Here is an 11,043-nt window from a genome sequence, read left to right on the forward strand (position 1 = left end):
TGTGGGCATTAGTGCACATTTACGGAAAGGTGACACTGCGCTTACAAATTCTGTCTTCACAACTGTCCATTTCAACGAAAAAATAAACCCTACAGTCAAATCAATATAGAAAATAAAATTTTATGTTATAGCTCAAAATCAAGATCACATTGATGGATAAGTTGTAACGTGCGCAAAGCCATGAGATAATTCAGCGTAACTTCCCAGTATTCAGACACTGGCAATCTGAATTTCGATGTGTATGACAAGACTGAAAAATAGGAATTCATTTGAGTTGTAGTGGTGAATAATTCCTCAAAATCAATTACTCTGTAAGTCTTCAACATTGAGGTTGACTTCATTAGCATTACCAAACACATCCAGTTGAAGTTGCTCGATCATGCATCCGCACCAGTCCACAAGTGGGCACACCGTTCTACGCATCGTTTACAGCTCTTAGATTATATTTAATGCTTCTCCACGTATCGATGTTTTCAGACGTCTTCACTACCGACTTCTAATTTGACTGGTCCGGAATACTATTGTCATAAAGCTGTAACTGGTAAAGACGTCGAACTTTAAACAGCTTTGACTACTTTATTACCATTCTAGCGGTAAATTAATCCCCAAAATCAATAGCTATGTAAGTTCTCGACATTGGATGCTGACCACATTAGTTTTAATGGTCTCGCCTAGTTGAAGGCGCTCAGTCATGCATCCGCACCAGATCACGAGTAGGAACGTCGTGCTCAATTTCCCTGTGATCACTAGCCAGTTTAAATCAGTCGATCCACGATATATTGATAACCTATCAAATATATATTCCAACCTCCTCGCTTCTGACTTTTGATTTCACTGGGTGGGCACGATTCAATTATAGAAGGTGTTGCTGGTAAAGTGTTGTCAAACTACAGTACCTGTGGCATCCTCAGTGGTGAGCCCGACGTGATCTGGTACTCCAACCCATATAGTGTGAGTCTGTTCCGTTTTGGAATCTCATAAATCATTGCTCTATTTTGATTTCTATATATTCTGATATTGTTTTTCAATCTTTTGGATTTCTTTTTTCCTCGTTCATTCTCGTACTTGATATTTCACCATGACGAAACAGACACCCAAGATGCTTATGTCCCCACCTTTGTTTCAACTAGTGCCCTTCTGGCCAGTCAACAACTAGGCCTGGCTCTGCCACCCAGAAGTTAACTTCTACGAGCAGGGCATGACTGGTCCACGCGCACAATTCCTCGCGGAAGTAAAGGCATTACAGCACGAATTCAACAGGTCGGACACACCTAGTATGTTTATAATTGATGTTTCGGAACCTTACAAAACTCTAAAAAGGTCTATTTTGAAACGCAGTGATCTAACCGATCGACAGAAGTTAGATCAACTCCTTAATAATATTGACCTGCGACATGGTTCTCTGATAGATATGTTGCTAAGAATGAGAGAGGTTATCAGTCAAAAAACATTCATCGGTGGCCTATTCAAACACTTTCCTAACCAAAATCCCTCACAGGTACAGAGTACTGATCTCGTTTCAAATAAACGCGTAAACAGCTGCCTGTATACGCTGACCGCATCTTAGATCAGAATCCGAATCTTCTTTGTCGAAGCTTTTTCAGTCAAAGAAAAACCTCAAACGACCCAGAAACACATTACGAAATTATGTGAAACACTTACAAGTTAACTTGGGATTCGTAATGACCGAAGACCGTCACATACCCCGCGAAGAAGCGTTTCACGTAGATGCTCTGTCTCTAGAAGACAAGAAACGGATAACTTCCTCCGGACTCTACGAATTTTCGCAAATGCCTTTAGGCCTAAGAAATGCTGCCCAAACCTTCCAAAGGTTCATCGATGACGTTTTCGGAGGTCTCAACTTCGTACATGAGTATGTTGATGACTGCTTGATAGCAAGTCCGGACAGAGAATCCCATCTCCAGGATTTGGACATTGTGTTCGGACGACTGCAAAAGTATGGCATTACTGTGAACATTCAGAAATGTCAAATCGGAACCAACTCCTTAGATTTCCTAGGACACACTATTGATGCTCAAGGCATCCGACCTCTTAGAAGCAAAGTGGCGACCATTCTGGATTACCCAGAACCGACCACTATTGAGCGATTGCGCACATCTAACGGCCTTGTAAGTTTCTATAGACGGTTCATACCAAAATGAGAGTCGCTTATGAAACGTCTAACCGGCCAACTTCGTAAAAGTGAGAAATCCATTAATATGGATGACACCGCGCGAAAAGCACTCTCCACAATTAAGGAACTTATTGCAAAGGCAACCCTGCTGGCACATCAGGACTTTAAGCGTCCATTAGTATCGCAGTAGACACAGTGGGTTAACCAATCTTGTCAACCTACAGTTGAAGAATATCTGGAACTCAAAACAACTGTCAACCAATATTAAAGTTGGAATCTTCAATACGAACGTCAAGATAGTTCTACTCTACGGAGCTGAAACTTGGAGAACTACCACAACCATCATCAAAATATACAAGTATTTATAAACAATTGTCTACGTAAGATACTCAATGTCCGTTGACCGAATATCATCAGTAACAACCTACTATGAGAGAGAACAAATCAGGTTCCAACTGAAGAGGAAATTAGGAAATGACGTTGGTGGTGGATAAGACACACACTGAGGAAATCACCAAACTGCATGATGAAGCAAGCGCTAGCTTGGAATGCTGAAGGGAAACGGAAGAGAGGGAGATCAAAAAACACATTTCATTTCGAATAGTGAACGGACGTGTAAAGAATGAATAGTACTTGAGAATAACTGTGAAGAAGAGCCCAGGAGTATCAGTTGACCATAAGTTTTCTGGATGAAAAAGTTCCTAGTGGGATCTCCCACGGTAGTTTTCGGACCAGTTTTATTGTTTCTATGTGCAAATGACCTTCCTAGTCTTCTATTATTATCGATCTTGTTACACACCGAGAATATCAAGATATGGAGAGCGATACAACACCGAGGGGATAGTTCGTAGCCACAGAAACTATTTGAATGGGTCAGGATTCGGTACTTGCAGCTGAAAGTTCCCGAATGTATTGTGATGTATATTGGTCAACAGGGTACAAATACATGCGCAGCGAACAATGTCGAGCTACCCGTTGTTCAGACAACAAATGACGCAGGGGCAAATATTACCCGAGATTTGAAAACTACTGAGCACTTCCATGCAATATATGGTAAACGTCTTCAAAACTTATAGCCGTTACGTAGAGATTCCAGTCACGTGTATGTCAAGACATTCCTAACTTTGTAGTTTTCACTTGTTAAAAACTGAAGTACTGCATACAAGCATCTAGCCCTTGCCTAAACACACAGAGAGCTATCGTAAAAGGTTTGAAGAATTGCATATAAACTAATACCTGGAACCCAACCAACAATGGAAGAAACCAAATTCATTAGACAAATAAAGAACTACAGAACGCCAGACAGTTACTAGCTAAAGCACTGAAGTTAGAAACATAGGCAACTGTAAAGATGTCCCACTTTCTTTTTATAAAGATCTGGGAGGAAGAAAAATTGATATGAGACCGGAGAGACCCGTGTATCAAATACAGGTGATATTAGGAAATGACAGAACCACAGCGGGACTGCACTGATGTTAGTTGCGTCCAAAGTTTTTAATGGGTTGTTCCCGAGCCGAATGAAAGTCTAATTAGGAGCCCAATTTCGAGTTTACCAAGTCGGCTCTCGTAGGGACGTAGTATATGCAGATTAAAATGCGACATCGTCAAGAATTATTGAACAGTTGATCGAATGAAACTCATCGTTACACATCAATATTTTTCATTATGGGAAGGCATTTAAAGACGCGAATAGAAAAACCTTTTGGAATCGGGGACACTATAGAGTACCCGAGAAGGCCATCACTAAATTATGGAATTCCTAAGATCAACTGAATTGGAAATTTATGCACGGACGGTAGCTGATTGATACACTACCGGTGAAGACTAGTATTATACAAGGTTGCCTACTCTCGTATTCCCCTTTTCTTCTAGTTGTTGACTACTGGATTATGAAGACTTCCACATCTGATAAGAAGTATGGAATACAGATGATTAGGACTTGGCTAAACGCACAGAGAGCTATTCTAAAAGGTTTAAAGAATAGCAAATAAGTTTATTTCAGGAGCCTCAAGGGTCCCATGTGACGAGAGGTTTGCGTGTCTTTACTTTCCTTGTCTTTGAGAACAGAAACTCCATAGTGACATTCTAAAATAGTTCGCAAGTCCAGAACTAATTACCTGTCAACTAAATACGGACTATCTCATAGAACTGTCAACCAGTAGAACTCGTGGTCTCAACACGTGGTTGAATCCCCATCTGTCAACGGGTCAAGAAGAAGGTTGAATCGACTAAGACACTCCTATTGCCAGAACCAGAATAGGCTGTCCAGACTCCTGTCCTTTCAAAACTGAAGCTGAAAGTTTCAGTATTTACTAATTGTGCTTTGCTATGTCTTCAGACCTACAACGTCAAAATCATAAGAAACTCACTAAGGTTAAGAGATGACTCTCCATTGATTGGATCATATGTATTTGGCCTGCAGATAACTTCACGCAATACGAGAGCCAGTACGAATGCATGATAGTAATTATCCACATAGAGAGCACGGTTATCTGAGATAGTCAGCCAGTCATAATCAACTTTGAACCTAACGCTTATGTGTATTGGTTGAACTCGTCACGCTACATGAAGATATTCGGATGAAATTATCAGGGAAAAGAGTAGCAACAATGGCAGTAGGAGTACAAAAATTTGGCATAGACAATAAGTCGGAGAAATAGGAAAAATCACACAGCCTTAAAACTCAAGATCTAAGAAAAGGGAAATAGTTAATGCATCTATGTCATTGAGATCAATTCTGAGCCATATAATCCAAATTCACGATGTATATATGATGCCATTGGTTTAGAGCAATCACTGGAAAAGTATGCCAGGGATAAAATCTAAAATTGGTTAGAGAATCAGGACTGAATAAGAGAGGATATTCCTTTTCTTTGCATACAATAATCTGTGATTTTCAAAATTGTGTGAAGGCACGATTAATAAACTTGGTAAGAATGTCGAGTGTCAGCCTGCTGTAATGACAGGACGGATTGGTCAATAAGTTCGAAAAGAAGATAAAAACGAGCTCGGAAATAAAAGACAGTAAACTGTCGAGTTCAGAAACGATCGACATTTAGAAACTAATCATACATTTGAAACGTACTGGAAACCAGACATCTGGTAAACATTCTATAAGGCGGAAAGCAATAATTATCTTTCCATGATAAGGCACATCTAAAATGAATATAACCTACGTGATATTAAGAGAAATTAATATTAGATCGGACTTCAAATAGCGTTGATATAAGAATAAAAATACACAAATAAGTCATACTGAAACATATTCGACACAAAATATTGGTATCAGAAAAACATTGATCTCATTTAAACAAAAATCCATGAGTGCATGATATTCACTGGATTGGCTACAGGATTAGGGATAAAAGAGGTAAGAAAACTTTAAGTGGTTAATTCATAATGATTTATATAGAAGTAACTATAAAATGTTAGTGGGAAGGATGTGGACTTTTTAAAGAGATATTTATGTATCTATGCATCACATTATGTATTTCAGATTTCAATAGAAATAAAACAGTAATATGATATTATGCGCTGGCTTCTTCGTACAACAAACGTAATCTATCTGAGAAGGTTTCCCGTAGTCGAGTTCTCGCTAGTTTGAAATTGGATGTGACTAAACCATTTTCCACAGTGAATGGAATCGAAGAAAGGTAAACACGTTTAATCTGAAAGAGTGAATATAAAGGATTTCATTTAATCAAATGCGTAGAGTCAAACATTGAATGACTCTATGTGTAACCTAAATAGAAAATTATCTAGCTACGCCGAGAACCAATAGGTTAGATGCTCCAAGTCAATTATATCAAATACTAAGTGCGATTATAAAAATGTATAAATGGTTCGGTAAAAAACTTTACAAACAATTTGGAAACACGCAAAACTATACCAAAACTGATTTACAACAAATACGCCTCATGGAGGGGAATAGACCACTTATCAGCATTCTCCATCGTACTTTGTCCTGAGCGATCCTTTCCAGTTGTTTCAAGTTACTATTCACTATATTTATGTCTACTTCCAAATTTCGACTCAGTGTGTTCTTTGATCTCCCTCTCTTCCGTTTCCCTTCAGCATTCCAAGCTAGCGCTTGCTTCATCATGCAGTTTGGTGATTTCCTCAGTGTGTGTCTTATCCACCACCAACGTCATTTCCTAATTTCCTCTTCAGTTGGAACCTGATTTGTTCTCTCTCATAGTAGGTTGTTACTGATGATATTCGGTCAACGGACATTGAGTATCTTACGTAGACAATTGTTTATAAATACTTGTATATTTTGATGATGGTTGTGGTAGTTCTCCAAGTTTCAGCTCCGTAGAGTAGAACTATCTTGACGTTCGTATTGAAGATTCCAACTTTAATATTGGTTGACAGTTGTTTTGAGTTCCAGATATTCTTCAACTGTAGGTTGACAAGATTGGTTAACCCACTGTGTCTACTGCGATACTAATGGACGCTTAAAGTCCTGATGTGCCAGCAGGGTTGCCTTTGCAATAAGTTCCTTAATTGTGGAGAGTGCTTTTCGCGCGGTGTCATCCATATTAATGGATTTCTCACTTTTACGAAGTTGGCCGGTTAGACGTTTCATAAGCGACTCTCATTTTGGTATGAACCGTCTATAGAAACTTACAAGGCCGTTAGATGTGCGCAATCGCTCAATAGTGGTCGGTTCTGGGTAATCCAGAATGGTCGCCACTTTGCTTCTAAGAGGTCGGATGCCTTGAGCATCAATAGTGTGTCCTAGGAAATCTAAGGAGTTGGTTCCGATTTGACATTTCTGAATGTTCACAGTAATGCCATACTTTTGCAGTCGTCCGAACACAATGTCCAAATCCTGGAGATGGGATTCTCTGTCCGGACTTGCTATCAAGCAGTCATCAACATACTCATGTACGAAGTTGAGACCTCCGAAAACGTCATCGATGAACCTTTGGAAGGTTTGGGCAGCATTTCTTAGGCCTAAAGGCATTTGCGAAAATTCGTAGAGTCCGGAGGGAGTTATGATGGCGGTTTTCAGAATATCTTAATAGCCATAGGGATTCGGTTATAGGCTTTAATCAAGTCGATTTTCGAAAAGACAGTTGTACCTTTCAAGGTTGCTATCAAATCGTGAATGTGAGGCAACGGGTAACAATCGGGAATGGTTTTCGCATTCAAATGCCGATAGTCACCAGTTGGACGCCAATCGTTGCTGTCCTTCTTAGGGACCATGTGTAAAGGAGTTGCCCATGGGCTGTTTGATGGTCGAATGATTCCTAACTCTAACCAACAGGAGAAAGGGGGAGAGTAAGCAGCCATGTCTGACTCCGGTCCTCACATAGAATGCGTCTGTCAGCTGTTCTCCATGCACCACTTTGCACTGTAGTCCGTCGTATGAATTCCGAACGATGTTGACGATCTTCTCAGGTACTCCATAGTGTCGAACGAGTTTCCATAATGTTCTCCTATCCACACTGTCAAATATTTTCTCATAGTCAATGAAGTTGATATGTGGTGACGAGTTCCATTTAATTGATTGTTCAATAATGATCCATAGTGTTGCGATTTGGTCTATGTGCGACCGATCCTTACGGAATCCAGCTTGTTTATCTCGAGGCTAGACGTCTACTGAGTTTTTTATCCGGTTCAACAACACTCTGTTAAAAACCTTTCCTAGTACTGACAGTAGTGTTATGCCTCTGTAGTTCTCACATTTGCTCAGATCTGCTTTCGTATCTTGATGAGGTATCCTTCTCCCCAGTTCGTCGGCATTTGTTCTTCCTCCCAAATCTTCCTGAATAGAATATGGAGCATTTTTTCACTTACTTCTGTGTCTGACTTTAGTGCTTTCTGACAACGTTGAAATTAGCGCTTCTTTGACCCCTTTCCAATTGCCCTCCGCAGTGTTTTGTTGCTCTTTCAGTAGATCGTGTAAGACTTGGAACTCGTTGTTGAGGGTTATCCTGAATTCGTTTGTTGGTATGCCGAAGGACGACTGCATCGAACCTTTGTAATGGTGTTTTTCAGTTGTTCAATACTTCTTTAGCTTCAGTTTCATCTTGACAACCACCAGATGGTGATCTGAAGCTATGTCAGCTCCTCTTCTGGTTCTCACGTCTTGTGAATATATTTAATGATGCAAATATGACCAATCTGGTTCTCCGTGGTGTTGTCCGGTGAGATCCATGTAACTTTGTGTGTGCGTCTGTGTTGGAATATTGTGCCACCTATAACCAATTTGTTGAATGCACATAGGTTTGCAAATCTCTTGCCATTATCGTTCCTTTCTCCTAGTCCATGTCATCCCATGATATCTTCATATCCGGTATTGTCCATTCCGACTGGCGTTTAGATCTCCTATCAGGATGGTCAGGTTCCTTCCTGGGTATTTTGCTATGATTGATTGCAGCCTCTCATAGAACTGATCTTTAATGTCGTCATTGCTATCATTGGTGGGTGCATAACATTGGATAATATTCATTGTGATTCCCTCCTTCTTTGTTTTGAATGATGCTCTGATGATCCTGGATCCGTGAGATTCTCATCCTACAATTGCATTTCGTGCTTCTTTGGACAGGATTAGAGCAACTCTCTGAGTGTGTGGAGCATTTTCTTCTTCGTGACCAGAGTACACAAGCATCCCTCTCCTATCTAGCCATTGGTGTCCAGCTTAGGTCCAATAGGTTTCGCTGATTCCGAGTACTACCAAGTTGTATCTCCTCATTTCCGTTGCTATTTGACTGGTCTCCTACGTTGCCCGGAAATTCCATGTACCTATAAAAAGTGTTGTTCCGCTTGTTAAAAGGGGCATCGGCCTCGTGACTTCTGAAAAATCTCGGCTTTCATCCTGAGGCGTCATCATTCTTTCCTCAATTCCCAGGGCAGAGTTTAAATTGTTTATTCTGGTTTGCGTTTCTTAGCAAAGTTGTTTTCTAAAGAATGGGGTTTCCGACTCCACGCCCAAACCTCCTCCTTTACAGAGGTTTGGGACCGGTAGTAGCCCCTGAAGAGCCACGGGCAGGGTTAGACTGGACGTTTTGTTGTCTTTAATTAAAATATCCGGTAAAATAGGGCTATAAGTACTATAGTTTGAAACAATCATTCAGGATATTCTTTGTTCACTTTAGCCTTTTTCGTCTAACATACATCCGAGTGATTAAATAATTGTTTTCGACTGTCTTTCTAGCATTTGAATAATAAAATTGTGGAAACTAACGTACGGTACAGTTTAAATGTTTTTCTTTGTACTGTTCTTTAACATTATTTATTTATTATTTATTTAAACACATAAATATTGGTACAAAAAGCACCAGATAAATATGCGCCATACAAATCTCATCCGATTTGCTTGAGGGCTGTGATACTGCCTAGGTGCCCGAACTGAAGCAGGTGGTTTTCTTAGGGGGCCACACCCCGAGCCTTTGAACGAAAGGTCTGATCCACAAGGCAGTGGAGCATCGTGAGGAGATGCAGTCCCATGGTAGCCGTTGACCAGCAGCAGGTTCATACGCCATTCGTTCCATCAGGATACTGGAGCCCATGTGCACCATTGGTTTGGAATCAGGGTTTTCCAACTCCCCTAGGTGTACCCTCCGTGTCCACCAACCCGGTTAAAGCGCCGGACATTAGCTTTTCGTCCTCTCACTTTCGTAAACAACACCCCCGCCACGAGAAGGCAGTGAGTAGGACTTCCCTGGCAGAGGCTATAACATACATTAACATACATTAATATATTCCTTGAGTAAGAAAGACATTGAGGAGATCACATTAGAACTTCCCTCATCAAGATCATATTCCAGTAACTGGGAATAAGTCGACGAGATTATATAAGTTCATATCTGTTAGTATCTTTATATCAAGCAATAAACGTACAAATGTACATATTCAAAGTGATCATCACTCAACACAAGACCGCAGAAATCTGCATGGATATTATACTGTCACCTATTGCATGTTTACGGAGTTCGTAACATAATATATAAAATGCATTGACTCTCTTTCTTGAAAAGAGTTATTGGATGCACTACTCGAACTGAAACGTAAACAAAACTAATCTTGAAAGTGAAAATAGGCGAAATCCAAACGGTCAAGAAGAAGTCATTGTTCATGCGCCTACAATTCAGGGGTGATGCAGCAAGCGAAATCCTTACTCAGAGATTACGCAGATCTATCCAAAAATCTTTCAACGCCGGTGAACTACGTTTGGTGTTTTCTACGCGTCCAATGGTGACACCGAGGCTTAAAGATGAAGTACCTAGAATGACCACTTCATTTTGTATTTATCAGTTCGACTGCTCCTGTGGAGCAAGTTATATTGGTCGAAGTTCTAGAAATTTACATTTTCGTGCTCGTGAACACCTCCCAGCGTGGCTAAGCAAAGGTCTGATGAAGAAAGTAAACAGCTCGATTTTGGCCCATTTAGTACAAACTGGTCATAGTGCCAGTATAAACCAATCTTTTTCAATTATTTATAGGGTCAGTAAATTTTGCCAAGGCTTGTCAGGCTTAAAATCCTTCAAACGGCGGAGGCAGTAGCCATCAGAATGAAGAAACCAGAGCTATGCGTACAGAAAAAATATCTCCAACCCCTACTCCTCCCTTGGCCAACCACTAGGCCAATTAATCAACAATAATCTTAGCTATTGTATAACCTAATTTGACTATGTACTTACGACCTTTCGTAGTCAAATGTAATTGTCTCTTATCTTTATTCACAAATCTTTGTATTTTATTATTATTATTATTATTATTATTATTATTATTATTATTATTGGTTAAATATCATTATTAATCCCCCCTAAACATGATTCATTCACTTCGCATTGATCCCTCTTTATTACGTCTTATTAATTTTTCACACAATTTAGTCTTCCACTTGATCGACTTGTAATTGCACTATCATATCTCTCTCACCCTATCTGACCCATATT

General features: G+C 40.0%; 1 protein-coding gene across 1 annotated transcript; it reads left to right on the plus strand.

The window, feature by feature from the left end:
* Positions 1-943: 943 nt before the first annotated feature.
* Positions 944-1,567, plus strand: Smp_081030 (hypothetical protein; the record flags this gene model as incomplete). Its single annotated transcript, XM_018789141.1, has 1 exon — positions 944-1,567. Exon 1 carries the CDS (start codon positions 1,199-1,201, stop codon positions 1,565-1,567), a length of 369 nt encoding a protein of 122 aa, XP_018654614.1. The 5' UTR covers positions 944-1,198.
* Between the last annotated feature and the right edge of the window lie 9,476 nt (positions 1,568-11,043).

The sequence above is a fragment of the Schistosoma mansoni genome, chromosome W (genome assembly GCF_000237925.1).
Source record: "Schistosoma mansoni strain Puerto Rico chromosome W, complete genome".
Lineage (NCBI taxonomy): Eukaryota > Metazoa > Platyhelminthes > Trematoda > Strigeidida > Schistosomatidae > Schistosoma > Schistosoma mansoni.